Source organism: Aspergillus campestris (assembly GCF_002847485.1).
Source record: "Aspergillus campestris IBT 28561 chromosome Unknown P168scaffold_1, whole genome shotgun sequence".
In the NCBI taxonomy this organism is placed as follows: domain Eukaryota; kingdom Fungi; phylum Ascomycota; class Eurotiomycetes; order Eurotiales; family Aspergillaceae; genus Aspergillus; species Aspergillus campestris.
The window spans coordinates 3,641,362-3,668,475 of record NW_020194336.1 but is presented as its reverse complement, the minus strand read 5'-3'; the positions used below and the strand labels follow the sequence as shown (position 1 = coordinate 3,668,475).

At 52.7% G+C, this 27,114-nt stretch overlaps 11 protein-coding genes across 11 annotated transcripts; 5 read left to right on the top strand and 6 right to left on the bottom strand.

Moving 5' to 3' along the window:
• Positions 1–962: 962 nt before the first annotated feature.
• Positions 963–1,340, top strand: P168DRAFT_278513 (uncharacterized protein; the record flags this gene model as incomplete). The annotated part of the gene is made up of 1 exon (XM_024835694.1): positions 963–1,340. One exon carries the CDS (start codon positions 963–965, stop codon positions 1,338–1,340), a length of 378 nt encoding a protein of 125 aa, XP_024697583.1.
• A 398-nt stretch (positions 1,341–1,738) lies between these two features.
• Positions 1,739–2,297, bottom strand: P168DRAFT_315030 (PLAC8 family protein; the record flags this gene model as incomplete). Its single annotated transcript, XM_024839859.1, has 3 exons — positions 1,739–1,981; positions 2,071–2,168; positions 2,231–2,297. 3 exons carry the CDS (start codon positions 2,295–2,297, stop codon positions 1,739–1,741), a joined length of 408 nt encoding a protein of 135 aa, XP_024697582.1.
• An 838-nt stretch (positions 2,298–3,135) lies between these two features.
• P168DRAFT_315029 (uncharacterized protein) lies at positions 3,136–4,778 on the bottom strand (the record flags this gene model as incomplete). The annotated part of the gene is made up of 2 exons (XM_024839858.1): positions 3,136–3,145; positions 3,379–4,778. The coding sequence occupies 2 exons, from the start codon at positions 4,776–4,778 to the stop codon at positions 3,136–3,138; spliced, it is 1,410 nt and encodes a 469-aa protein (XP_024697581.1).
• An 824-nt stretch (positions 4,779–5,602) lies between these two features.
• tpcJ (oxidoreductase tpcJ) lies at positions 5,603–7,618 on the bottom strand (the record flags this gene model as incomplete). Its single annotated transcript, XM_024839229.1, has 6 exons — positions 5,603–5,783; positions 5,845–6,056; positions 6,135–7,084; positions 7,137–7,189; positions 7,240–7,391; positions 7,439–7,618. 6 exons carry the CDS (start codon positions 7,616–7,618, stop codon positions 5,603–5,605), a joined length of 1,728 nt encoding a protein of 575 aa, XP_024697580.1.
• A 1,522-nt stretch (positions 7,619–9,140) lies between these two features.
• Positions 9,141–10,843, bottom strand: P168DRAFT_308710 (amino acid transporter; the record flags this gene model as incomplete). The annotated part of the gene is made up of 3 exons (XM_024839228.1): positions 9,141–9,176; positions 9,223–10,758; positions 10,798–10,843. 3 exons carry the CDS (start codon positions 10,841–10,843, stop codon positions 9,151–9,153), a joined length of 1,608 nt encoding a protein of 535 aa, XP_024697579.1. The 3' UTR covers positions 9,141–9,150.
• A 339-nt stretch (positions 10,844–11,182) lies between these two features.
• On the top strand, positions 11,183–12,621 carry P168DRAFT_308709 (PLP-dependent transferase). The gene is made up of 2 exons (XM_024839227.1): positions 11,183–11,301; positions 11,355–12,621. The coding sequence occupies exons 1-2, from the start codon at positions 11,199–11,201 to the stop codon at positions 12,581–12,583; spliced, it is 1,332 nt and encodes a 443-aa protein (XP_024697578.1). The 5' UTR covers positions 11,183–11,198; the 3' UTR covers positions 12,584–12,621.
• Positions 12,622–13,304: 683 nt separating this feature from the next.
• On the top strand, positions 13,305–16,383 carry P168DRAFT_263367 (tRNA (cytosine-C5-)-methyltransferase). The gene is made up of 4 exons (XM_024834796.1): positions 13,305–13,381; positions 13,455–13,639; positions 13,756–15,861; positions 15,962–16,383. Exons 1-4 carry the CDS (start codon positions 13,358–13,360, stop codon positions 16,269–16,271), a joined length of 2,625 nt encoding a protein of 874 aa, XP_024697577.1. The 5' UTR covers positions 13,305–13,357; the 3' UTR covers positions 16,272–16,383.
• A 990-nt stretch (positions 16,384–17,373) lies between these two features.
• Positions 17,374–20,866, top strand: P168DRAFT_324023 (glycoside hydrolase family 35 protein; the record flags this gene model as incomplete). Its single annotated transcript, XM_024840772.1, has 9 exons — positions 17,374–17,508; positions 17,557–17,633; positions 17,686–17,988; positions 18,044–18,310; positions 18,358–18,373; positions 18,423–18,518; positions 18,564–18,698; positions 18,742–19,408; positions 19,458–20,866. 9 exons carry the CDS (start codon positions 17,374–17,376, stop codon positions 20,792–20,794), a joined length of 3,033 nt encoding a protein of 1,010 aa, XP_024697576.1. The 3' UTR covers positions 20,795–20,866.
• A 2,228-nt stretch (positions 20,867–23,094) lies between these two features.
• Positions 23,095–24,022, top strand: P168DRAFT_301577 (uncharacterized protein; the record flags this gene model as incomplete). The annotated part of the gene is made up of 1 exon (XM_024838542.1): positions 23,095–24,022. Exon 1 carries the CDS (start codon positions 23,225–23,227, stop codon positions 24,020–24,022), a length of 798 nt encoding a protein of 265 aa, XP_024697575.1. The 5' UTR covers positions 23,095–23,224.
• Positions 24,023–24,031: 9 nt separating this feature from the next.
• On the bottom strand, positions 24,032–25,107 carry P168DRAFT_287051 (uncharacterized protein). The gene is made up of 2 exons (XM_024836489.1): positions 24,853–25,107; positions 24,032–24,733 (listed from the first exon to the last, which is right to left on the bottom strand). The coding sequence occupies exons 1-2, from the start codon at positions 24,855–24,857 to the stop codon at positions 24,361–24,363; spliced, it is 378 nt and encodes a 125-aa protein (XP_024697574.1). The 5' UTR covers positions 24,858–25,107; the 3' UTR covers positions 24,032–24,360.
• Positions 25,108–25,313: 206 nt separating this feature from the next.
• On the bottom strand, positions 25,314–26,915 carry bfr1 (putative nuclear segregation protein (Bfr1); the record flags this gene model as incomplete). The annotated part of the gene is made up of 3 exons (XM_024833175.1): positions 25,314–25,517; positions 25,586–26,746; positions 26,808–26,915. 3 exons carry the CDS (start codon positions 26,913–26,915, stop codon positions 25,314–25,316), a joined length of 1,473 nt encoding a protein of 490 aa, XP_024697573.1.
• Positions 26,916–27,114: the final 199 nt, after the last annotated feature.

Genomic DNA, 27,114 nt, shown 5'->3' with positions numbered 1-27,114 from the left:
CCGGGTCAGGCTTGGATTTGACAATCGGTTTTGTAGAGCAGATCATTGATATTCACAGGTGGCTGTGGCTTCACTCTCATGTAAAGCTCAAAATAATCAGTAGGCATCGTGTATACAAGCTACTTCAGTTAGTTATCATCCTTGTTGGCTAGGCGGGGACTTGCCATGTTTGTATTGCGTCTAAGCTCATAATCAAGAAGACTATCAACTCCTCACACTAAACAATCGGAAAATATCGTGCAACAGAAGTTCAGACTGGTAAGCCATACTATGTGTACTGAGATACTAGCAAAGGAATCTCTCTATCACTCTAAGAGTGATATCTTCTATCTAATAGGGGTAGTCAGGTGGGTTAAGATTCTATGAAAACCCACAAGACTCGTGAGGAAAATCCTGTTCAAATCGCTGTATGGAAATGACATACCTCTTGAAGTTTTACTTCATGACTAAATCGCTCTCTTCATTGATTTTGGAAATTACTATAAACTTTGCTATTAGGTTGCTGGACGAAGGCATTTTAATCAACCCGAGCGGCGTCATTCGCTATGGATCGAGGCATCTTGTGAGACGATTCGGTTCACACTGCCCGAAGATAAGTGGTGAGCATCTTGAGGAGCTCATCATTATTGTTCTTAAACACTCTGTTAGTATATTCGATGTACGCATCGAATACATTGATCTCTGCCCACAGCCTGCACACAGCCAGGACACAGCCATCACACCAAGACAAATTAGACATAGTCAGTTCTGACTTCTTAAGGCAGCGATCAGCCTCGTGGAAAGAACACGCTTATAAGACCAAAGACCACGCACAACCATGGCCATCACCCACAGTTACTCATCATCACATACATGTCTACCCACTATACCTACATACATACCACACCCAAAGATCTCCCAAATCTCCAAAGACAAGAAGAAAAAAAAGAGAAGGAAAATCAACAAATAAACAAATATAGACAATGTGCTTCGGCTCCTCCAAACAAACCCCCTACTCCTCGCAACCTCCCAGACCAGTCGCCTACAACCACAACCCCATCCATTATAACCACAGCAATAATCACCTGCAACAGCGAGGATGGTACTACCAGCCCGGGAATACCGCCTACACACAACCAGGACTACACGACGTGTTGCAGGATGGTGCAGGCCGCAAGAAGAAGAAGCCCAAGAAGTGGAATCAAGTTAGATATGGGAGGAGGGGCGTGGGATTCTCCTTTACAGGGGCTGGTGGTGGTGGATGGAGTGGTGGTGGATGGAGTGGGGATGGGGGAGGAGGAGGAGGAGGAGGAGGAGGATGCGATGGCGGCGGTGGTGGTGGTGGTGGGGGAGGTTGTTAGAGTGTTTGATTTGGGTTTGGGGTTCCTTTCTTTCTTTTTGTGTATTTTATAGTTCTTGTTTGGGTTTTTTAGATTGCGATGCTTAGGTGTTGATGGATTTTGGATTAGGATTCTGTCTGATTGATATGTTTAGCGTTATTGGTGATGGCTGGGATATGAGGGCATGCTATAGACTTACTTAATCTCAGAGTATATAGCTTTCATGAAGAAACGTATTAAACACTGAGCCCAAGACTAGTATAGTAGTATATCCATATCGTATGTCATCTGTCATATGTAACTAGTATGCAGTATCCACAATAACCATATAACCCAAATCAAATAACCAACCAAACAGGTATCGCAAAGAAAAACCTCCGAGAGGCCAGCCATAAAACAGAAGAAAGAAGGAGAAAAAATCACTGCGCATGATAAGCCATCCCAGGAGGAGCCTGATACCCCCCCGGAGCCTGCATACGACCCGACTGATCGTCAACTTCCTTCTCATGCTGCATGAGCGAACAGCAGGGGCAGAAGTAGGCCGACGCGCAGTCGCCGCATCCAGAGCCCTGGATGCCGAAGCGTTCGCGGAGTTCGCCGCGCTTGAACATTAGGGGGACCCAGTGGAAGCCTAGGTAGGCTGTTAGGAGGTAGATGCAGCACTATATATGTGTGTATTGGTTAGTTTTCCATATCGATAGTAGGATTTGAAGTGTATTGGGGTGTGAGAGGGAGGGAGAGGTGGTCGTACGTCGCCATTCATGGATTTGCCATTCTTCAAAGCAGGGTCTCTGAGTCGCGAGGACGTTTTGCCGTGAAGACAGCATGGGCAGCAGAATCCTTCGAAGCCTGGGGTTGGTTGTTGTTAGCTGGGGGTTTCTCTAGAACCCGATAAGAGTACGACTACTCACATGTTCCGCTCGGGGAGCAGCAGTCCCAGAAGCTGTTGGACCATTCGTGGCCGTGATCACCGCCCATTTTGCAGTTGGTTTATGTGATGTGTGGCGAGAGGCTATAAAGGGGTACAATACGTGTATAGAACTGTAGAAACAGGGATGAAAGAGTGAATGAATAAAGAGATAGGAAGGAAGAATTGAGACTGGGGTCTAAGCTATAGTATATAGCTTTTTTTTCTCACTCCAGGGTCCAGGCAGACAAGACGGAGCCTCAGTGGGGGCGGCATGGTTTGAACTAGCGTTGAGCTAGCTGCTAGGCTAGCCTCAGGGCTGGATGCTTTGAATGTCTTATTTTTTCATTGTCTTCTCGTAATGGGCTGAGATGCTTAGTATCAAACCGGGGGCGCAAATAAGGCCGTGGAAACGGAGGGCTGTACCAATTGAATCGTATGTTCACGTTGGTCTCAGGGGCAAAGAAGTCGAGCTGTAGGTCTGACTTCCTCGATGTTTTCTGGTTTACAGGTAGGCATTGAGGAGATTAATTACCGGAATAGCACTACGGTGATGGTGAGAAGAAGTCAATTTTGTGATAAGTTTTCTCGGCTCTAGAATACGAGGTGTCCAATCTTAGAACACGATGAGAGACCGTAGTCAGTCCATGTAATGGATGTCGATCCTTTCGAGAGAAGGCTAGTACTATGGCTAATGCCCTACCAAAATGGCGGTTTAACTCTGGCAGCCTCGTTCAGGGTGGGAGGTTGACCCATCAACATGATCCACGTTCACGAGCTCCCCTCAGGTCTCGTCAATGCGAGCCGTAATCTGCCGATCTGCCGATCTTGGTTGGCTGGCACCTATAAATATTAATGTTCTGGGTTGGCAGGTCTCAGCCGACTTACATGAACCGAGTACTTATTGAATCAGGAGGCCCTAGGGGTCTGTCAGCAGTGAGAAGCTTGGCAAATGCAGCTATGAGGAAGAGAAATGGGCCGTGAAACTTTGCTGTTCTGCTGTGTCACCCACTAGTTATTACTTAGTTCGTGAGCTTTGGTGGGAACGGGGTAGTGGCTCGGGGCTGTGCCCCAAGTGGACTTGACAGTCAATAACTGTAGCTAGGTCGCGGTGTTTGCCTTCGAATGCTTGAACGGCGAAAGGTTAGGTACCAGTAATTTCCATAGGGGATCTGGTTGTAGATCGTGATCTTGACCGGAATTCCCCTGGCAGCGCATCTGTGTTCGAGCTGTTGTGCTTCAAATTGTAGGACGTCGTAGGTGCCGGCGCTTACTACGTAAATCTTTCTTGGAGGATGTTTTATTCTCGCGATACATTCGAGCATTGTCTCCATATTGTTGGATATGGAAAACCACCCGTATAGGAGTAGCCTTTCGAGACCATCCGCCAAATGGCCGACGGGCTGGGTTGGTGCCGGGTGGTCCTTGCAGTTCCCTAGTAGGATATCCGGCTGAATACTTAGCCGCTTGAGCTTGTGGAACTGCCACACTGGGGTGCAAAATGGGGAACATCCTGGCGAAAAGCTTCTGGGCGGGTCACCGAACGTACTACTGGGGCCCATTGAGATGTCCAGTTCTTCAAGGGTGTCCTGAAATCGTGCCAGACGCTTCCAGAGCACGGCGTTAGAGTACGAACGAAGCACCCAAGAAGGCACGCCACTGAAATCTAGGGACAGATGAGTGAGGCCGGGGAGAGAATCGAGGAGGCACCAAAGCTCACTGAGCTGCGAACAATCGCCCAAGTCGATTGCGAGTCTCGTAAGGTGTGGAGGGAGCGTCGCGTTGTATGGCGGGGAGGACCACGTCAAGATATCAGGCACTAATCTGGCTTTGATCAAAGTCAGTTGGCGAAGGCTTGGGAGAAACGTGAAGGGCCGGTTCTCGTCAATCTGGAGGGAATAGCCGCCCCTCGTGAAATTCCCATCTGAGGCGACAAACAGGCGTTCTAGCTGCTGCAAAATCGGACCCTGTGGTCGAGATTTGTTCGAGACCCAACGAGAAGGAACATTGACTGCGTAGGAGAGAAGGATCTCCATAAACGCATCTTCATCTGCAAAGTTCATGTAGAGTGTTCTCAACCTCGGGAGGCACGCGATGATCAACGCAGCGAGTGGGGTGCTAATATTTATGCGGAAAACGCCCACGATATTATCTAGACCTAGCTCGGAAAATCCTGCATGTATGACGGCTCTTCCAACAATTTCGAGGTAATCATCGACTAGATCCCCGACGAAGTTGCGGCTTCTTGGACCGTTATGTTTTAGCATATGCTGGATGTCGACCGTCCGGACTTGATTCGCAAGTCTTGGGGACTCGACTATCGTCCGGAGGAACTTCCATGGACGATTTCTTTCATGGAAGCTGCCGTCATAGATGAAGGTGTGATAGAGTCTTGCACTGGCGGCGAAATAGAAGTTATGGTTCACCAGGCATAGATTGTACCCTGTGCGCCACGGAATCAACTGGTTCCGTTGAGATACAACATACTGGTCTGGGTGGATGTAGGAAAAGATGTGGTCGAGCATCTCGATAGGTAGAGCTGGTGCCGGCATTGTAGCGCTTTGTAAATTACTCTCTGTATGGAAGTCTCGTTGATAAGACAGTCAGTCTATGGTAGCGCCCACTTGATATAGAAGGTTGAAAATATTGGCTGTCTGCTGGTTTAAGAGTTGCCTGTGGCAGAATTTGCGTAAAAGGCCACGTCACCATCAATGTTAGAACGGTTTTATTTGTCTACTGTCACTGTTAATAAGAACGTGACTGTATGAGATGCCTGTAGGTGTTGATGAGATGAAAATGACACAGTGATACATAACTGCGGAGGTTATAAACCTCGCCCGCTTGCTGTTTTGCTCCAAGTTTGAGAGAAGACAAGCGCCATCTGCGCAGAGCCCCGACTCTATATATGGTCAAAGTCTGATGTCGCATAAACTATAGCTCGATGCCTTCGTGTTCGGTGTTAATTCTAAACTGACGACTAGGTAGTGGACAGATGCGAGTATGTCCTCATCGGGTAATCGCCATGGAGGATGCTTTGAAAGTAAAGATAGATCACGTCTCTCCTTCTTAAATATTATTTTGCAGTACGAGATCTATAATCACACGACTACGTACATAATCAACTGATACTTGGTTGATTGTAATGCCCACTATGCCGATATCATACGGAGTTCAAAGTTTCTGGGTAGAGTTCTTTGATGTATACTATAGCCCTAATGCTTCACCTATACACTATATCTCAAGACCGCTACGCCAAAACGTTGACCAACTATTGGTATAGAGCTTAACCTGACAGATATACCCACCACTATATAGTAACATCCATACCCAAATAAGTTATATATTTTATCTGAGAGATGTTACATACTAAACATACTCATATCCCAGAATCATCCTGTTCATGAGCTGCCCCCTTAGCATACTTATCCCACTTATCGCACGTATCCTGGAACTTCTCCATATCCATCAACGCCGGAATCTCCGACTCGCGCTCCACAAACTGGAGCGCCAGACTCTGGCTCGTATGCCATGCAATATGGCAATGCATGAGCCAGGATCTATTAAATGTTTGCTTAGCGAGAGAAAAAAAGAAATAAGCGGGAGGGAAACAAAACTTACCCCGGATTGTCCGTCTCAAATCCGATTACCAAATACCCGGACCCTGCCATGGTAGCTGTGTCGCGCCGGGGCGGGTTCTTGCGGTTGAGCTTAACGGTTGTAGGGTTGTATAGGCCGCGTCCCTGGGCTAGGATGTGAAAGTCGTGGCCGTGGAGGTGGAAGGGATGGAATGCGTCGACGAAGCCGACGTCTTGGATGACCCAGTAGGTCCACTGTGGGGTGTTAGCTTCACTCGTTGCCGATATTATTGAGATGATGCCGGTATTAGGACATGGAATAGCAAAGCGTACCTGGTTCCCCGAGATGTTATACACGTTGGTCTCCTCCGGATATTCGACCGCATGCTGCGCGGCGAGCAGGTCCGTCGGATGGCTCCAGTCAATGGTCAAAGGCTTGGTGTTGATTGCCCAGTGAAAGACCAGATCCTTCTCGTAGAACCACCCGATGCCCAGATCCTCCTGCGTGTCCGCCACGTCGACATCCTTGGCCACGTACGGCACGAGCTTGTCGTAGGGTTCGTCGCCGCACGCGGGCAGGATCGGCCACTTTTCGCTGGTCGGTTCCTCGTCGGGTTCGGCGCCCTCGTAGTGCAGAATGCCGCGGATGTCGTTGCGATCGATGTCCAGCATGTTGCACACCGACTGGTACTCGGTGCGCATCCAGTAGTTTCCAACGTCCTGGTCTGCCTCGAAGATGATGTCGTAGCGCTGGCCCGACGTTATCACCACATTGTCGGTCACGTATGGCACGATTGGGACTAGGTCTGCTGCAATCACGATCAGCTTGTGATTGTCGATGGAGACTCGCATCCACCCGTCCAGGCTGGAGTCGATCAGTCGCATCCGGTACCGCTTGCCCTTGGTGACGGTCGTTTCGCTGCGCTTGCCGGTCCCCAGGCAGGCCGGGTCGTCGCTGTCATCGCAGGGGTAGTTGTTGGTGCTGTTGAAGAGCCCGTTTTCGGCATTGGCATTGGTACGCGCGGGGAACCCGCCGTACATGGTCTTCTGTCTCCAGGTGATGAAGGCGCTTTGGTGGTACCAATCGGAGACAAACACCGGGCCCAGGTCGACGTCGTAGTCGGCGCTGGCTGGGCCGTGGATTACGATCGGCCCGTAGAGACCGTCAGCCATCTGCATGCTGAAGTGCCCATGGTACCACGCGGTGCCGTACTGCTGGGCGCGAAAGCGGTACGTCATGGAGTCGCCGGGGGCGATGGGGCATTGCGTGACGCCAGGAACGCCTAGAAGGGTTAGAACGAAAATCACCAGGGGGAGGGAATTAAGTTCATATACCGTCTGAAGGATTGGAGTTCTGTTGGCGAATTCCGTGCCAATGGACCGTGGTCCTATCTTGTCAGTGTGCGATTGACTACCGGGGCACAGCGGGAATATCTACCCATTGTCTGTCAATTGGTTCGTCACATGGACTACTACCGTGTCTCCCCAGTCTGCTTCAATTGTTGGACCTGGTAAACTTCCGTTGAAGACAAGAACCTGTCGCTCGTAGCCATCAGGGGCCAAGGTGAGATTTTGCGCTGCGAGCCAGTACTACCGTCGTGAGCTGGGATCTCCGAAAAGCCTGAGTGCCCACCTACCTCTCTTGTAACACCAGTGTCAGGCGTGACAACCGAATAATCAGTGGTGATATTGTATTCGCCCCAGCAACGTCGGGAGGTAGGGGAGTTTTTGCAGGGACCATTGGCGATTGCCTGGGCGCAGTAGCAGCTGAAGACCAGTAAGCGCTGCCAAAACCAATTCGTTCGCGCGGGTCCCATTTTGGGGGATGGGTAGTACTTAAAAGATTGTCGCGCACATAACCACGGGGGAATTGGAGGTTTTAAACGAATCGATCCGAGTCGTGAAGGGCGCGAAGTAAGTGGCTGGTCACCCCGACAGCGAGGCAGTCCATGTGAGAAACGGACGGATCTAGGCTCCTCGGCATTGACAAGGTCGTTTTAGTCGAATTAAATTGACTTTGATTCCTCTTGACTGATACCCCGCAATAGAGGACCGCAGAGCAGGGGGGATCGGCCGTCGATCACCTTCAACTTCTACATCATATGTGGAATCTTCACCCTGATTGTGGTGACATTATGTTGGAGATATCAGTCAGGTTAAGCCCTATACCCAGCGTTGATCAAAGGTTTGGTGTAGCGGCTTTGAGACATCACCCCGAGAGTACGAAGCCAGAGATCTTGAAGCCTTCTGCTCGCATTAGTGTTTAGGGCTCGGGATCGAGATAGTGTTCCTATTCGCGTTGGCCAGAATTAACGGTGGAGAAGAGAATGCCAGATCATTCTTTTCCCTTTCAACATGTCAACTGGTAAGTAGTAGCTGGATAAGAGCAAGGAACCACTTGCCCAAGTCAAATAGAGAAAGAGTGATCTGGTGGAACCTTCTTCCTCTCAGCAAATATTCTCTACAAAGTAATCTCAGCTGAGCTGCAGCGATGGACTCACCCAACCATCCATTTTATCCCCATATTTGCCTATCAGACCATATATTTACAACATGGACAGTTTTAAATTCTGCAGTAGATGTAACAAATCGTTGCCCGAACTTCATTACCTGGGGCAAAATAACCGACCGTGCAAGACCTGCAAGAGATGTCGGACCTACTACGCAAGTCTCAGTTTGCCTGGCAAGGGTCTCTAGATTCCTTATCTGTTTTACTGACACGATACATCAGGTCAATTATCGAAAGAAGCGAAAGTCTCTCAAGCTCAACTCACCACCAAATCGCCAGACCGTGAAGGGCGGAATTCAGACCAGAAGCATGGGGAAATCCTCACTTGTACCCCCCCCTGGCACCACCGGCCTCAGACCGCTGCGTCCTAAACCCACGACGTCTAAGCGTTCAGTACCTGTCTCTGCGACCGGACTGGTTCTTCCTGAACAGGCGGGCTTTGCGATGCCGTCCTCCAGCGAGGCTGGAACCGGGAAACAGCCGGAACAGAATCAAACACCGCATTCTTCAGCGGTTCAAGAGCATATTCACAACCCACAACCCATCCGACCTAGGCCAGTTCTTGCACATGTGTTAGATCCTTCAACCCCATAGTGCCCGATGCGGGTCGTGCGTCAGGAGAAAAACTGATACTTTCCACGGTGCTGTGTCCGTGGAGACCCCCCGAGGTCTAACTATAAGTAACGGCAGAGCAGCTGCAGCCTAATCAAGGCATATGCAGCGGCGGTCAAGGGTGTCTTTCTTGAATGAACAACAGTCCGATTACTTGGAATGGAAATCACGGTTTACCATGGTATATGAAGGTTGGAATGGACAATGTAACTACAACACTCGATTCCCTCACGCAATCCAGAACCATATTCTCTCTGCAACAATTAGCACGTAACCACTCCCACGAGCTCAAAGACCTACCTAGAAAATTGCGAGGTTTGGGCTCCTCCCACACCGACTCCAATCGGTCTGCCTCCGCCTTCCCAGACCAGAGATCCATGTCCTCCAGTCGCACGAATTTGGTCCGCTTGACAATCTTGTATCCCAGGAACAGACAAGCAAAGATCGGGATATCGATGTACGGCGGCACGAAGCTCTTGGCGCTGAACCTGCCAGGGAAGAAAGCATCGTATCCGTTGAAAAAGGCGACTATCGTTGAGAACCCGATGGCGAAGTACGCCAGGTACGGCTGAAATGGTGATTTGAACGGGAGCGTTGATCGGTCGATGCCGTGGTGCTTGAGTCCACGGTAGAACCGCACATAGGTGATAGAGATGGAGGCCCACACGATCAGTGTGCTCACCGAGCTGAGGTTGCTAATCCAGAAGAAGACCTCGGCTGCACTGGCGGATACATTGAGATAGACGAGCAAGCTGAGAGCGCTGGTCACGGCCACGCAGGCGTAGGGGACGCCAAACTTCTCGTACGTGAGGAACCGGGGGGCCTTGCCGTCTAACGCTGTCGAGTAGAGGATGCGCGTTGAGGCGTAGAAGAACGAGTTGCCCGCTGATACAGCCGACGTCAGCACGACAGCGTTGATGATCGACGGCAGCACGCGGATGCCGCTGTTCGCGATGGCGATGACGAACGGGCTGGCTCCGACGCCGGCTGCTTTGTTCTCAATGGCGTTGAGGAGTCGGCTGTCTTGGGCAGAAACACACAGCCCAACTAGGAAAACGCTGCCGACGTAGAAAATGGCGATTCGCCAGAACACTCGTCGCACGGCCTTGGGGATGTTGCGCCGGGGATTCTCCGTCTCTCCGGCTGCGACGACCACCATCTCGCTGCCGCCGTAGCTGAACGTCGCCTGGATAAACACCTTCCAAAAGGCGAGGAACCGTCCTAGTGACCCCTCCGCAAGATACTCGAGCATCGGCCCTGGGTGCACCCAATATCGGAAGCCGATCCGGTCATGGTTGGGTCCGCCGCCCAGAGTGATAATGAACATGAGGATCATCAGTCCGACGATGGTCAGCAGTTTGATCGACCCGAGCACAAATTCCACCTCGCCGTAGACCCGCACCGGGAGGCTATTGGTCACGACCATGATCGCGAAGAGAATGGTGATCCACGCCGCTGTCGACACCCCGTTGGGCCAGTATTCGATGACCATTACCGCGGCGCTGATCTCGATCGGCACCCCGATGGCAAACTGATACCAGTAGTTCCATCCCAGCGTGAACCCCAGCGCTTCGTCCACAAATCTAGCGGCGAATACAGGCACCGCCCCCGTTAGTGGCAGCCAGGTCCCCATCTCGCCCATGCTGTTGATGACAGCGAACAGGTTCACGCCGGTGATGGCATAGGCGAGTACTGCGGACAGCGGACCAGCCAGAGAAAGCACCTGTCCCATCCCGACGAAGAGCCCCGTTCCTATCGCCCCCGAGAGTGCCAGGAATTGGACATGCCGGGATTTGAGTCGTCGTTGGAGTGTTCCTACATTCTTTTGCTCGGCCGCTTCCTTTTCAATATCGGCTGGCGTCTTTTGCGTCTTACTTTGGTCGATGTTGGTGACGTCGATGTCATCCTTGGAGTCCTGCATGTTGATTGTTGATAGATACTAGACAGTGCATGGCATGCTGTGCTGATAACCCTCTCGTGATAACCACACACTCTGCGGGGCAATACGAAGCATCCATACCCAGACCGCTCTTAGCGTGGGAGATAGCGTTCACAAATGCAACGGTAATGTTATCGTCATGTCAAACCCTTGCTTTGATTAGTGCGGGGGGTGTGCATTGACTTGTTCGACAACCAGTCAGAGTGAATGCCTTCGACCGGGTGTAGCCGACGGGAAACTTAGGTATAGGTAAGCTGCCTCAAGCCCAGATCCAGTGAGCCTTCTTCCCCTCCTTTCTGTTTCTCTTCCACTTGGTATCTACTCTACACCATTCACGATGGGAGAAGCGGATGTAGCTCTTGGCTCTGGGCCAACGCCCTTTGGGAAGGAGATGAAGAAGCATTTCTCCTTTGCTCCTGGATACCACAATCTCAACCATGGTACATCCCCACTGCTTGCTGTCGGGCTCCTCGTTCTCTACTTACCGATCCAGGGTCCTACGGCACTTGTCCCACCGCAATCCAACGAGAGGCCAATAGGTTGCGCGATGAATGTGAAGCCCGGCCTTGCCCCTTCATTAAATACCGCTTCCCTGAGTTGCTCGACGAGTCGCGTGCGGCAGTCGCACAATTCTTGGGAGTTCCGCGGTCGACTGTGGTCTTCGTGACCAATGCGACCACTGGTGTAAACACTGTGTTTCGCAACATGGTCTGGAACACCGACGGCAAAGATGAAATCATTGAGTTTGACGTGGTATATGGCGCATGCGGCAAGACAGCCGATTATATCTCCGAGACGAGCCGGGATCTCGTGCGCACTCGCCAAATCCAACTCACCTACCCGGTTGAAGACGACGATTTCGTCGCTGCTTTCCGAGAGGCTATTGATGCCTCCCGCCGGGATGGGCGTAGACCCCGCATTGCCATCTTCGATACGATCAGCTCTAATCCGGGGATTCGACTGCCATTTGAAGCCCTCACGGCCGTCTGTCGCTCTGAGGGCGTGCTGAGTCTCATCGACGCGGCTCACGGGATCGGACAGATTGACCTGGATCTGCCATCTCTTGATCCGGACTTCCTCGTCAGTAACTGCCACAAATGGTTGTTCACCCCCCGTGGGTGTGCCATGTTTTACGTACCGGAGCGCAACCAAGCCATGATGAGAAGCACTATTCCGACCAGTCACGGATTTCGTCCACGACTAGCACAAAACGAAGAAAAGAAAATTTCGATTGCACCGCAGTCACACAGCGAATTTGAGCTTAACTTCGAACATACCGGAACATACGATAACATTGCGTTCTTGACTGTGCCTGCGGCTATCAAATGGCGCCAGACTGTCTGTGGCGGCGAGGAGAAGATCCGCACCTACTGCACAAATCTTGCCCGTGAAGGCGGCAAGATTGTAGCAGCTGCGTTGGGGACATCCGTTCTGGATAATTCCACCCACACATACACCGACTGCTTCTTGGTCAACATCCTCCTCCCGGTCCCGCCGAAGGAAGGCGAGTGCATGAACTGGCGGGGACGTCCAGTTAACATTTCGGAGTGGATGCAGAGGACGCTGATTGAGGAGTGGCAGACCTATATGCCGGTATACTGGTTCAAGGGGGCATGGTGGTTTCGGATCAGTGCGCAGGTCTATCTGGAGCTGAGCGATTTTGAGTGGGCGGGGTCAGCCATGAAGGAGGTGTGTCGAAAGGTCAACGAACTGCTTGGATAGACTTATAAATTGGATGTATCATATGCAATGGAAATCGGATACATCGAATATATATGCATGCTTCCCCAGCCGGGATTGATACGGATCAGCATACTTGATCGGAGAAGTGCTGCCGGTGGAACAGACATATGCAATTATTGCGGGCTGCACTTGGAGTGACTGTAATCTTTATACTCACTTCACCAAGCTCGACTATAGCATTGCCTTCTCTGGTATGATGCAGAATATACCGAGGAGTTGCAGGAATGTTGTTCAACCTGCACACTTGTCTTAGGGTTTAGGGTTACATCCTACCATGAGTGAACCCGTCAGGGTGCCTTATTAAGGAGAATAAAAGGTCAACATACTATTATAAAGACCCATATTCAGCATATACATCTCCATCGATTACTTTAGAAGCAACCTTCTAACGGTTCTTGCCCAGAGGAGTGTTCCATGCGCTACTGTCTACCAGCCAGCACTACTTTTATGTAGCATCGAGATAACAGCGTCCTCACTCAACCATATGCATCTCATCTATATACAAAACTCACTGCTCTTTTAATCACTTCTAATTTACGTAAATCATATCCGACTAGAAAATATATATTTAAATCACCCTCAAATCGAAGATGTATAGATCGTGCTGACTAACTCGGGATAACAATGTTCCTGCAGATTGTTCGACGAGCGAAATTCCGCAAATCGACGGCTTCTTCCGTCGATCGAGAATCCACAGCGTCGAAAATCCAGCTTTTCGGCAGTATACGCGCTCCATCTCCATTACTCGGCGCCATGGGAAAACGTGGCGGTAAGAAGGTGAGTCTCTTACTTGGTCTCCAATCGAACTTGTCGCAATCTCAACCCCACTGACAGCTTCTTCTACCGACAGGGCGGCAGAGGCGGCGGCCGCGGCGGACAGCAGCGCACCAATTGGAGGGACCAACCGAAAATCAATGAGAAGTTCGAGAACTACTACAACAACCAGGACTTCATTCCCGATGAGGAGAAGGAGGCGTTTTGGGCTGCGTTGCGGAGGGATCTGCCGAACAGCTTCCGGTTTACGGGATCCAAAGGGTATGTTTTGTCCGTGCGATATTTGACTTTGATTGATTTTTGCCTTTTCCTCCCCATTCGCATATCTGCAGTTGAAGTCGGGGCCCTTGTTGTGTGAATTATACTGATTGTCATAGTCATGCGCTCGCCGTCCAGGAAAGACTCAAGGACTACTACGTCCCCCAAATCACCTCCATCGAGTATGAGGGTAGCTTCGTTGAGCCGCCCTGCCCCGTGCCCTGGTATCCCGATCAGCTCGCGTGGTCCATGACCACCCCCAAAAACGTCGTCCGTCGGTTCCGCCCCTTCGCCTCGTTCCAGAAGTTCCTTGTCGCCGAGACCGAGGTCGGAAACATCACGCGCCAGGAGGTCGTCAGTATGATTCCGCCGCTGTTGATCGGTGCCAAGCCCGGCATGACGGTGCTGGACATGTGCGCCGCCCCCGGTAGCAAGTCCGCGCAGTTGATGGAGCTGCTGCATGCCGGAGAGGAGGAGGCGATGGCGCAGGTGTCCACGCAGGTGAAGAATGGATCTGCGACTCCCGAGCCGATGGGCCCTGAGGGTCTCAACGACGACGGAAGGACAACGGGTCTTCTCATCGCCAACGACAGCGACTACAAGCGCGCGCACATGCTTATTCACCAGATGAAGCGCCTCAGCTCCCCCAACTTGATTGTGACCAACCACGACGCGACCATGTACCCGTCCATCAAGTTGCCTCCCACCGAGGGCAAGAACCGATACCTGAAGTTCGACCGCATTCTCGCCGATGTGCCCTGTACCGGAGATGGCACCACGAGGAAGAACCCCAACATCTGGGAGACGTGGACCGTGAGCAACGCGCTCGGCCTCCATGCCGTCCAGGTGCGGATTCTGGTTCGTGCCCTGCAGATGCTGAAGGTGGGTGGACGGGTCGTCTACTCGACGTGCAGTATGAACCCCATCGAGAACGAGGCCGTCATTGCCAGTGCCATCGAGCGCTGTGGCGGCTCGGCGAACGTCCGGATCGTCGACTGCAGCAACGAGCTGCCCGGCCTGCAGAGGCGACCCGGTTTGCGGTCGTGGAAGGTGATGGACCGCGAGGGTCGCATGTGGAGCAACTGGAAGGAAATCGAGGAGCAGAGGGAGCGCGAGGGTATCAACGGACTGGGCCGCATCGCCACCAGCATGTTCCCGCCCGAGGACGCCGACATGCCGCTCGACCGGTGCGTCCGCATCTATCCTCACCTGCAGGACACCGGTGGTTTCTTCATTACCGTGCTGGAGAAGCTGTCCGAGATCCGCGCCAAGCCGGAGGACTCCATCAAGGTCATCCCCAAGGGCACCGTCGCCGCCCTGGCCGAGGAACTCGAGTCGAAGCAGAAGAACAGCCCCGGCGAGCCGCTGGAGAAGATCGACGCGCTTGACGACATGGTGACGCCCGACAAGGCGGCCGAAGAGGAAGCGTCGAAGAACCAGTCAGTCGCGCAAGCTACGCACCAGCCCCCCTACTCGGCCACGAACCAGATTTCGCCCGCGAAGCGCGACGCCGATAGCAGGGAGGACGAGATCCCGGCTAAGCGCACCAAGCTCGAGGACGGCACAGAAGTGGTGCTGGGCGACCGTCCCATCCACAAGCCTCACCCGCTCCCGGAGTCGGACGCCGTCGAGACCTCCGACGCGACCTCGTCCACCCCTCTGCCCCAGGAACCCGCCACGCAGCCCGCGCCGCAAGCCGAGGCACCGAAGAAGAAGAAGCCCGGCCAGCCGACGGAAGAGCCCTACAAGTACCTGGACCCCAGCAACGAAGAGCTGGACCCCATCTACAAGTTCTACGAAGCGTCGGACCGCTTCCCGCGTGATCGCTTCATGGTCCGCAACGCCCAGGCCATCCCCACCAAGACCATCTACTACACCAGCGCCCTGGCGCGCGACATCCTGACCGCGAACGAAGGCCAGGGCATGAAGATCGTGCACTGCGGTGTCAAGATGTTCGTCAAGCAGGACGTCCAGCGCGCGGGCGTCTGCCGCTGGCGCATCCAGACCGATGGCCTGCGCCTGCTGGAGCCGTGGCTTGGCCCCGCGCGTGCCGTCACGCTGACCGAGAAGGAGACGCTGCGGAGACTGCTGATTGAGATGTTCCCCAAGGTCGACGACAATGGGTGGAAGGATCTCGGCGAGATTGGCGAGCGCGTCAGAGATATCCCCATGGGGTGCAGTGTTTTGTACATTGAACCCCAGGCGACTGGTAATGAGCAGGGAAGGTATGTTCAAAAATTTTTTTTTTTTTTTTTTTTTTTTTTTTTTTTTTTTCAACCTTTATCATTTACATGTTCGAAACACCAACTGACTGACTTTGAACAGCGAGCGAATTGTTCTCCCCCTCTGGCGCTCGCTCCACTCGGTCAACCTGATGCTCCCCAAGGAAGACCGCCGAGCGATGCTCCTCCGTATCTTCAACGACGACACGCCCGTGATCAACACGACGATCAAGCGGCAGGCGCAGGCGAAAGAACAGACGGCCTCGTCGTCGGCAACGCCCGCGCAGACCGAAGAGGAGGCGCTGAAGCAGGAGAACCTGGCCATCGGACAGGATGAGCAGGAGTACGTGGAGACGCGCGAGACGTACACCAAGGCTGGAGATGAGGAGGATCGGTTCAACACGACAGTATAGAGTTTAGCCTAGTGGGGGTTGGGTTGAAAAAGCACTGGATTTGATGGAGTTGTATAAGAGACTTAATCATAGCTGACTACATGATTGTACATGAGAGATTGGTGTTTATTGGTGGCATTATACACTGTCATTCCTGTATGATGTTAGACTTCATCTAGGTAGAGCTGTTCCTTGTCGGGTAGCCTGGAAGATCGGACCGTACTTTCTGACCCCAGAACATCCCAGGATATACGATCCCGCAAGCTACTCCTCACCGTCACACTGCATTGTCAGGGATATATACAACTCCCCCCAATATTTCCGCCAATAGCGGAGATCTCCCCAAGACCGCAGGTAAGACAATTGAAGCAGCTCGCCAACCAGCAGTCTCTCCGATCGCCGTGGGTAATGTTCGGCAATGTTTCATGCACAGTTGTTCCTCGATCTGCGGGTGTAACTTATCGGTTAAATCGGAGAATTTCCGCCAGATCCGAATCCGTTAGTGTTGTTATTTGTCACTTTGTTTGCTCACCATGCGCGTCTTCAATGGTGGAGTCGAGAGTGGTTCACCCCGCACGGAGACGAAGCTTGACTTTGATCTGGGTTGTGATGTTGAGGGTATACTGTGGTTTGGGACACTCAATCCGATGAACACTTTCGATAATTATGATATTCACAGATCAATTGCTTGTCGAGATGACTATATATTTCAGACAGTATGGCATGGATGAGAGCAAAGTAGAAAGAAGGTTGAGAGAGAAAAAGACTAAGATCGAAGGAATGCGGAGAAAGGACCGACGCTAGTCCTGATTAGTCTTCCCGGGTGGAGATCCAGATGGACCAGATCCTCTCCTTGTTCGCGTTCATCTATCCTCTCCACCTCGTCTCCTTAAGACGGTTCGCATTACTCCGCACTACTTGGAGTCTCTGGACGGACTGACTTGTTGCGTCAATGGCCTCAGCTATTGGCAAAATATGGCCTCACGTGCCAAGGAATGTCTAGTTGACCATCCCTGTCCCACTGCGGTTCGACTGGAATGGAGGAGCAATGTCAATTTAAAGGGCAGCTCCACCTCGAGCTTGATACATTCCCCAACGACAGTATCTATTGGGTCTTTACGCCATGAAGTTGCTGTCTTTCGCTACCGCTGCCTTGCTGGCCACCCAGGCGGTTGGTGTCGCTATCAAGGACCGCCTCAATGGCTTCACCCTCATAGAACACCACGATCCGGTGCAGCGGGACCTGCTCCAGAAATATGTTCGTGTTTACTGATCTAAGTACTGGAAGCACGCTTACACGATGTAGGTAACCTGGGATGACAAATCACTCTTCGTCAATGGCGAACGGATCATGCTCTTCAGTGCAGAGGTCCATGCATTCCGGTATGTTCACTCTCTCTCCCCACCCATTGTGATGATCACGCTAACTGATAAGTCTCCCGGTCATCTCCCTCTGGCTTGACCTCCTCCAAAAAATCAAGGCCTCCGGATTCAATTGCGTCTCTTTCTACGTCGATTGGGCCCTCCTGGAGGGAAAGCCCGGTGATTACCGTGCGGATGGAATCTTCGCTCTCGAACCGTTCTTCGATGCGGCGAAAGAGGCCGGTGTCTACTTAATTGCCCGCCCGGGTCCGTATATCAATGCGGAGGCGTCGGGTGGTGGGTACCCCGGCTGGTTGCAGAGAGTCAATGGCACGCTGCGCGCGAATGATAAGGAGTTCTTGAAGGCGACTGATAAGTACGATCTTCGATTTACTACAGGCAGTCATATATGAGCGGCACTGATTGATTAGCTACATTGCCAACGTTGCCTCCACGATTGCCAAGGCGCAGATTACGAACGGCGGACCCGTCATCATCTACCAGCCGGAGAACGAGTACACCGGGGCCGTTGACGGCGAAAAGTTCCCGGACCCAGACTATTTCCAATATGTTATTGACCAGGCCCGCAAGGCTGGCATTGTGGTACCGATGCTCAGCAACGACGCATCCGCTAGTGGGCACAATGCCCCGGGGACTGGGAAAGGCGAGGTGGACATCTACGGTCATGACAGCTACCCGTAAGTCTACTCTCTCTTTCCATATAGAAGTGATCTAACGTGCTTAGGCTTGGATTTGATTGTGTATGTCACTCCTCCTAGCAAAGCAGCCACAGATGATCTAACAAACTAGGCCAATCCGAGTGTGTGGCCCAAGGGCAATCTCCCGACCGACTGGCGTGCGACGCACCTCGAACAGAGCCCGTCAACCCCATATTCTCTCGTCGAGGTAGGCCTTTTCACTCTATGGTGTGAACATAGTTAACGGTCATAGTTTCAAGCCGGTGCTTTCGACCCGTGGGGAGGTCCGGGTTTCGATAACTGCGCGGCGCTCGTAAACCATGAATTCGAGAGGGTGTTCTACAAGAATGACTTCAGCTTTGGGGTTGCCATCCTCAATCTGTACATGGTATGTTTCCCTACCCCATGTCATACTCATGCTAAGAGGTTAGACCTTCGGAGGAACCAATTGGGGCAATCTCGGCCATCCCGGTGGATACACTTCGTACGACTATGGATCGCCGCTGACCGAGAGCCGCAACATTACCCGCGAGAAGTACAGCGAGCTCAAGCTCATTGGTAACTTCGCCAAGGTATCCCCGTCGTACCTTGTTGCGACACCAGGGAACTGGACCACGGGTGTTTACTCGGATACAACCGATCTGGTCGTCACGCCGCTGATCGGACAGAAGACGGGGTCGTTCTTCATCGTCCGACACACCGATTATAGTAGCCAGGCGTCCACTCCCTACAAGCTTCGGCTCCCCACGACTGCGGGCAATGTGACTGTTCCCCAGCTAGGGGGAAAGCTGTCCCTGAATGGCCGTGACTCCAAGATTCACGTCGTGGACTACGATGTGGCGGGGACAAACGTGCTGTACTCAACTGCGGAGGTATTTACCTGGAAGAAATTTGGCAAGGACAAGGTTCTTGTTCTGTACGGTGGTCCGGAAGAACACCACGAGTTTGCGATTGCTTCCAAATCTGAAGCTGTCGTTGTTGAAGGCTCCGAATCTGGAATCGAGTCGAAGAAGATCAGGAATGCAGTCGTTGTTGCTTGGGATGTCTCGTCGACCCGACGCATCGTCGAGGTTGGTGATCTGAAGGTCGTTCTTCTCGGTAAGCCGCTGCACAGCCTCTCCAACATGAAGTCCACTGACTCGTCAAGACCGCAACTCGGCGTACAACTACTGGGTCCCTGAGCTTCCCTCCGAGGGGAAGTCGCCCGGACTGAGCACCGCAGCCAAGACTGCTTCGTCCCTCATCGTCAAGGCAGGCTATCTCGTCCGGACAGCCCACCTGCAGGGTGCCAATCTGCATCTGACCGCCGACTTCAACGCGACTACCCCGGTAGAAGTCATCGGAGCACCATCGCGCGCGAAGAATCTGTTCATCAACGGCAAGAAGACCACCCACAAGGTTGACAAGAACGGCATCTGGAGCACCGAAGTCCAATACAAGGAACCTGCAATTGACTTGCCCAGCCTCAAGGACCTCGACTGGAAGTATCTCGACACGCTTCCCGAGATCCAGCCATCGTACGACGACTCCACCTGGACGGCAGCCAGCTTGCGCCAGACGAAGAACTCAATGCACCCGCTCAAAACGCCAACCTCTCTCTACTCGTCCGACTACGGCTTCCACACCGGCTACTTGATCTACCGCGGCCATTTCACCGCCCAAGAATCAACGGAAGGCGACGACACAACCTTCTTCGTGCGCACCCAGGGCGGCTCCGCCTTCGGCAGCGCAGTGTGGCTCGACAAGACCTTCCTCGGATCATGGCCAGGCCTCAACGCCAACAAAGACTACAGCTCAACCTACAAGCTCCCCCAACTCCAAAAGGGCAAGTCCTACGTCCTCACAGTAGTAATCGACAACATGGGCCTCGACGAAAACTGGACCGTCGGCCAAGACGAGATGAAGAACCCCCGAGGCATCCTCGACTACAAACTCTCAGGCCACGACGCCAGCGCCATCAAATGGAAACTCACCGGCAACCTCGGCGGCGAAGACTACGCCGACAAGACCCGCGGGCCCCTCAACGAAGGCGGCCTCTTCGCCGAGCGCCAGGGGTTCCACCAGCCCAAGCCACCCACCCAGTCCTGGCCATCCAGCAGTCCACTGGAGGGGCTCACGGACCCAGGAATCGGGTTCTACAGCGCCTCCTTCGACCTCGACATCCCGCAAGGCTGGGACGTGCCGCTTTACTTCCACTTCGGGAACAGCACCGAGGGCGAGCCGGCGTACCGCGTGCAGATGTTCATCAACGGGTACCAGTACGGCAAGTTCGTGAACAATATCGGGCCCCAGACGGCCTACCCCGTGCCGCAGGGGATTCTGAACTACCAGGGTCCCAACTGGATTGCGTTGAGCGTGTGGGCGCTGGAGAGCGGTGGGGCCAAGGTCGAGAGTCTGGAGTTGGGGTATACGACGCCTGTGTTGACTTCGCTGGAGGTGGAGGGGTCGGAGCAGCCGGTTTGGAAGAAGCGGAGGGCTTACTAGCTGTTTTGGTAAAAGCTTGTGAATAGAGATCAGAGGGTTGGGTAGATCTTTGTCAGGTGTATACGATTCCGGGATAAGCTTTTGATTCAGGATAGTAACTGGTATTGATTGTTAATTAACATTATGCGTTAAACATTATATTTGATCGTAGAGTGAGCGACCAGCCATTTCTTCTCTTCAACAGATTCCAATAAGTAGCCATTTCTTGTTGTAAAGAATCACCACTGGACCACAGAATATGTCTTGAGGGAACCGAATGAAGCTAAAAGATAATTTACTGCCGCTTTCTACTGCCTTGTCAAGATTCGACGGACCATTCTGCAGTCTATATACACTGCAGACGGCCCTTTGGTAGAGGATAGGCTCATGATGAGAACGCACCAGCAGCATACTCCGCCGCGGGAAATAATAATTGCAGAGAAAGAACACCATGAAAACTGCAAGGGGGAGATTTGTGGAACGCATGACTCGTGAACACATGGCCTGGGAATGATGACTTGTCCCTATTTGACATTCTTTGCGCTTTGTGGGTAACCATATTGCGATATTTGTTTAAGATTGAGCCAAATGCAGTCTTCAAGGTACGTGGACCCATCTGTGGCCACTTGGCTCTCTTTGATTCCATCCATATCTCAGAATGGTTAATACTTCAGTCTGACAAAGTTTCAGTCTGACCCATGAGATCTGAGTCTACATAGTCGTTTCTGTAGGTGTGGGTTAAGAGTCACCCAGCTCATGCAATATCGAAGTTGCCAAGAATGTATGAAGGTCGTGAGTTAGGGTCAGCGCGTTCATTAGTCGAACAATAACAGCGTTGTTGATTACATGGATAACACCGAGGTTAAACTTTTCAGGATATTGTAAGTTATTTGTTTCGTATCTGGCTGGATATTATTAGTTAGGATGCAAATACTCATGGCGTGCTCACTTACCAGTGTCTATCCACTTTCTTCGCTGGTTAGTGATGTAAGATGAGATAATGAGGGAAGATGTGTGCTACTTCTAGATACTTTGTCGTATATACCACGCTCTAGAAGTAATGGTTCCGTCACCATCGGTGCTCTTGTATCTATCACGTTGTCGTCGGTTCTCGGCTTCCTGGGCATTGATTGAACAAGCGAAGAATAACGCACCGGCGGTAATCACGAGGCGGGCCACTGGCAAAACACCAGTAGCCGCTGCTTTGGGGGAGTGGGTAAAGAGGATGCCTTCTGCCGCCATGATGCGGAGGAGGTAGCGGAGCTTCAGGATGTCCTGTCCGAGGTACTTCGCCTGCCCTATGCGTTCGTTCGTCAGGCATCATGTGGCCGTTGTCGTAGTGCGTCGCGTTCCAGAACTCTTCAAAGCCGCCGTCGTCCATGATGGACGTTGCAGAGACCTCGTTACAGGGTACGCGCTCTTATTGTATGTGGAGATGCACTGCGGGGTTCTGATAGCTCTTTCTAGCGTTCTAGAATGCGAGATAGCTGTGTATGTTGGTGTTTTGACGGCCAATGCCTTTCTTGATCCACGTTGGTACCTATCCCACAACCCAGATACGGACATGACGTACAGGGCAAAAAGAAGTGGTCTATCAAATACCGACAGGTTTATAGCCACCGCTGGTAGGCACTAGTAGCCAAGGAGGACCCAGTCCTCAATAATCTCATATCGCAATGGAAGAAGAAAATTGCCCCGAGTCTGGTAGCTTGTCTCCCATTCATCATTTTCAGCAGAGAAGTAGATCTGCTGGGAGTTACCCAGTGTTCCCATGACCGTTACGCAGTCATATATATACTGGCTTTGAGAATTCAATTCAATATAAGTGGGATGGATGCTCTGTCCTGTTGGGTTTGGTCCTCGGCGTCTATCAATTTAGACAGCGTAGAACGGCGGAGGCCGTGAAAGACGTCATGACACTTTTATATAGACCTTATGAGTAACCCTATATTCAGCATCTCATCAAATGTTCGGTCTGCGAGCTGGTTATGGGTTCTGATAAGGAGCGATGACGATGAATTCATCCGGAGAGACGGGAAGTGGATCGATCTGCCTGGTTTACTGTGGTGTTGGCCTTGTTTTAACTTCCAGGTTGTGTGTCAAGCCTGTAGGATGGATAGGTTAGATAATTCAATTCAATTACTGGAGTTATATGGTGATACGTGATTATTCACCACTATTGTGAGTCTCCACAGTGACTCTATCCAATGGTCCACCATATCGTACCAACCACCAACTAAAGATCGGATATATCCGCAGCCGCCCTGGCAACCACGAGAGAGTCCGGAGTCTAAAGAACCACAAACAACCCATAACCATAACCTTAAACCACTACACATCACAACCTTAAATAATCAACATCAAACAAATACCCCAAATTCAACGACCACCAAAAAAAAAAAAAACAAACATACCCAAGAAGCAGGACTATGGGCAAATAATACCACCACCATGCCCGCTCTCTCCAGCACCACCACAACAACTCTCCCACCACCATGGCAAATCCAACGCCAAACAGAAGACCACCAACACCAACAACAAGGCGAAGAAGACGACCAACAAGATGAAAAAGAAAATGATATCCACCTCCACAAACGAACCTCTCCCCCCCAAATCCCCCTCCCCAAAACCGACTACCTCACAATCTCCATCCCATCCACCTACGGCCGCCTGAACACGTCCCCCGCCCCCGGTACAGTCGTCGGCATTATGCTGGGCAGCATCGCAGGTTTCCTCTTCCTGCTGTACCTGCTTTATCTGGGTTTAGGAGCGGGACGGCGCTTCGGGAGCGTTACGGCGGGTACAACTGCTACGATGACGACCATGTCGACGACGTCTGCGTCCGAGTCTGTCGATTTAGGCGGGAGGGGAGGCTATTATCGGGATCGGAAGCGGTATCGGCGGGGTCGGACTAGTGGAGGAGGTGGTGCTTGGGTGAGGAGGCCTCGTCGTGGCGGTGGGGGTGGAGGTGGAGGTGGTGATGGAGGCGTGGTGGAGGTTGAGGAGGAGATGTCGCCTTCGCCGGGGAGACGGTATCGGAGGGGGGATGGGGGCGGGGAGGTGTTTGTTGGGGAGGAGGAGAGTTCCAGGGGTCATCCGGAGCAGGATCATGTGGTGGAGGTGTTTGAGGAGCAGTCGAGTGTGGATGGGTCGAGGGTGTCTCGACCGCCGCCGGGACGGAGGTTTGGGAGGGGATATCGGAGGGAGGAGAGGGATCCGTTGGCTTATGGGAGTGAGCTTAGTTCTTGATTTTGTTTTCTTGTTCTCTGTTTCTTTTTTTTTTCTTTTGATTGTTTGTTTTTTGCGCGGACTTGGATATGGATGGGTATGATGTATGATGTAATGCAATATGATACCAATGCGAATGAATACAACTCGGTCATTAATAAAAATAAAGAAGACGAAGAAAAGTAGAAGACAAAACAAAAGAAGAAGGGAAGAACCCCATACTCCACGCAAAACGCCCAATCCATCTCATCTCTCTACCCCATCCATCTCCGTCTTACAAGACAGACGACGAGAAACAACCCCCCAGACACAACGACAGAAGGATATTATTATAACATAACCAACCACCAACAGCCCCCTTAGAACAAAATATCCAAACAACAACAACAAGCCAACGCAGCCATGATACCCGCGCAGATCCCGCCCCCGGACCCGCCGTCGCGGCCCCGATCATCGGCGTAGTACCCCGGCTGCGGCTGCTGCTGCTGCTGCGGATACCCCGGTTGCTGCTGATAGTACATGCCCCCCTGGGGAGCCCCCTGGGGCGGCGGCGACCCGTAGTAATTCTGGGGCGGAGGAGGTCCGTAGCCTTGTTGCGGGGGAGGACCGTAGCCGCCTTGGTTGTAGTAGTCGTTGGCGGCGCCAGGGCCAGGGGGTGGAGTGCCTTGGTAGGGGCCGGCGTCGTAGGCGGGTTGGGGGTAAGCTGGGGGTGGACTTGTCTGCTTATTGTTAGTGATTATTCCTCTTCTTCTTGTCTGTTGGTTTGTTGGGTTCTTGGGGAGGGTAAGGTAAGGGTGGATTATGCGCGGTGGCTTGGCTTGGGGGTTGGGAGACGTACGGGTTTGTTGTAGGACATGGCGACTGTTCTTCTTCGGGGTCGACTTAATGATAGAGGATTTTGTTATGAATCCGGCGTGGAGTGGAGGGAGGAAGGGTGTGAGTGAGAAGGAGAAAGCGAGAAAGCGAGAGAGAGAGGAGAAGAAGTTCGACTTGGCGCTTCTCGGTCCCGGTTAGGCAGCCACGTGAGCGGTCGGATGATGATTCTCAATTACGTCGATCGATGAATCTATTCAAATCTCCCCCGAAACCAGATCGTGCGAAACTAGGTAGGAGGTACCCGGGAATCTGCAGATGGGCATATTTATAGAATCAATTATGGACACCGCCACAGGGGTCAAGTGGCAGTGCAGGATGTATTAGGGATCGCGAAAACCAGGATGATATATCCATCTAACTTTTCATGCGCTATACAAAATTCAGGTGATCAACCACATCTCTCCACGATATCAACGCTTATACATGCAATGCAAGTCTATGCCTTCTCCTCCAGCGACGCCTTCTGGAGCTCCTCCGTCGCATCAGCGACCGCGTCCTTCTCCTGCTTCAGCTCCGCCTCGGCGGTGGGCTTGCTGTTGGCCTGGGCCGGCTTCTTGCCCGCGTCCGTCGCGCGTCCGTTCTGCGCCGTCTTCTCCTCCTCCTCCAGGCGCGCGATCTCGGCTTCGACCTTCTTGATGTTCTACTGGGGTTAGTTTTATGCACGGGGACAAAACATAAAAATTATAAGAAAGGGGAGGGGGAACTCACCTCCGCGGTCTTAGTAGCCTGGTTCTTCTTCCACTCGGTGACCTTCGCCGCCAGCTTCTCAATCGAGGCCGGCACGTCCGCCTGGTTCATGGGCGGGTCGATCTTAACCTTGGCGAAATCCTCGATAATGCCAACGTTGAGGTTGAAGCCGGTGGCCCCGCTGCTGGCCGCCGTCCCCTTCTTGCCCTTCTTGCCCTTCTTGCCTGCCGTCCCCACAAAGTAGTCGTCCTCCTCCTTCTTGACAACCTTGAAGCCCTTCATGCCGGCGTCGTCGATCTTGCGACCGACCTCGGCGCGGAAGTTGGCGCCCTCGTCCTTGGGCTTGTCCAGCTGCAGAGCGCCAAAGTCGTAGGCCGGGTCGAAGTGGCGGATCAGCCCCTCCGCGGTCAGGATCTCGTCGGTGTAGGCCAGCTGCGAGGCCTCCTCCAGCTTCTTATCGGCGACCTTCTTCCGCTTCTCGCGCTCCATGGTCTCGCGCTGCTCCTTCTGGCGCTCGCGGCGCACGCGCCACGCCTCGTCCTCGTACTCCTTGTAGGCCTTGCGCGCCTTGTAGTAGGTGTCCTTCACCTCCCGGATGGCGGTCCACTTCTTCTGCTGCTCGCCGTGCAGGCGGGTGCGCTCGTCGCGCAGGGCGTTCAGGTTCTTGAAGACGCCGTCCTGCTCGGCCTTGATGCTGTCCAGCTCCTTCTGGATCGCGGTGTACTGGTCGCTGAGGGCCTTGGCCTCCGGGTTATCGAGGGTCTTCTTGAGGGCGGCGATCTGAGCCTTCAGATCGTCGATGTTCTTCTGGGCTTCGTCCAGGCCGGCGAAGTTCTTGCGCTGCTTGCGCAGGTTGGAGACGGTCGACAGCGCATTGCGCTCATCCACCAGCCGCAGCGTCCCGGAGTCGACCTGCTTCTCCAGGCGCGCAATCTCGCGATCGATCTCTTCGACGTTCTTGAAGGACATGCGCGTGCGCGAGGTGTTCTGCTCGGCGATGCGGGCCTTGAGGGTGGCGTCCAGGCCATTGATCTTCTCCTGGGTGCTGGTGCGCGAGGACTTGAAGCCCGACTGCTTCTGGCGGATCGAGGCGAGCTGGGCCCGGAGTTCCTGCTGCTTCTTGGCGACGGGGGAATCCTTGTTGTTGGGTTTGGCGGTCTCAATCTTGGCTTTGACTTCATTCTGCAATCGTCAGATGGCGGCCCTAATCCTCGCAACTTTTCGAATCCACATGACTACGAACCAGCTTCTCCTGGACGGCAGCATGCTCCTTCTCCGCCTGGGCCAGGTCGACCTTGTAGGTCTCCTCATTGGGCTTCTGGGGCCGGGCCTGGGGCTCGTCAGCAGCCATGGCGAACTATAGAGAAAGAATAAACACGAATTGAACGAATCCAAGGGGGAATAATAAAACGACAAGAACGAAAGAAGCAAGGGGAGAGGAAAAGAAAGTGGGGGGAAACAACCAAGGGGAGAGAAAAGAGGTGGAGAGAAGAGGAAAGAAGCGAAGTTGTTCTTTTGCCTTCTTGGGACTTTCTCTCGTTCGGGCGTTG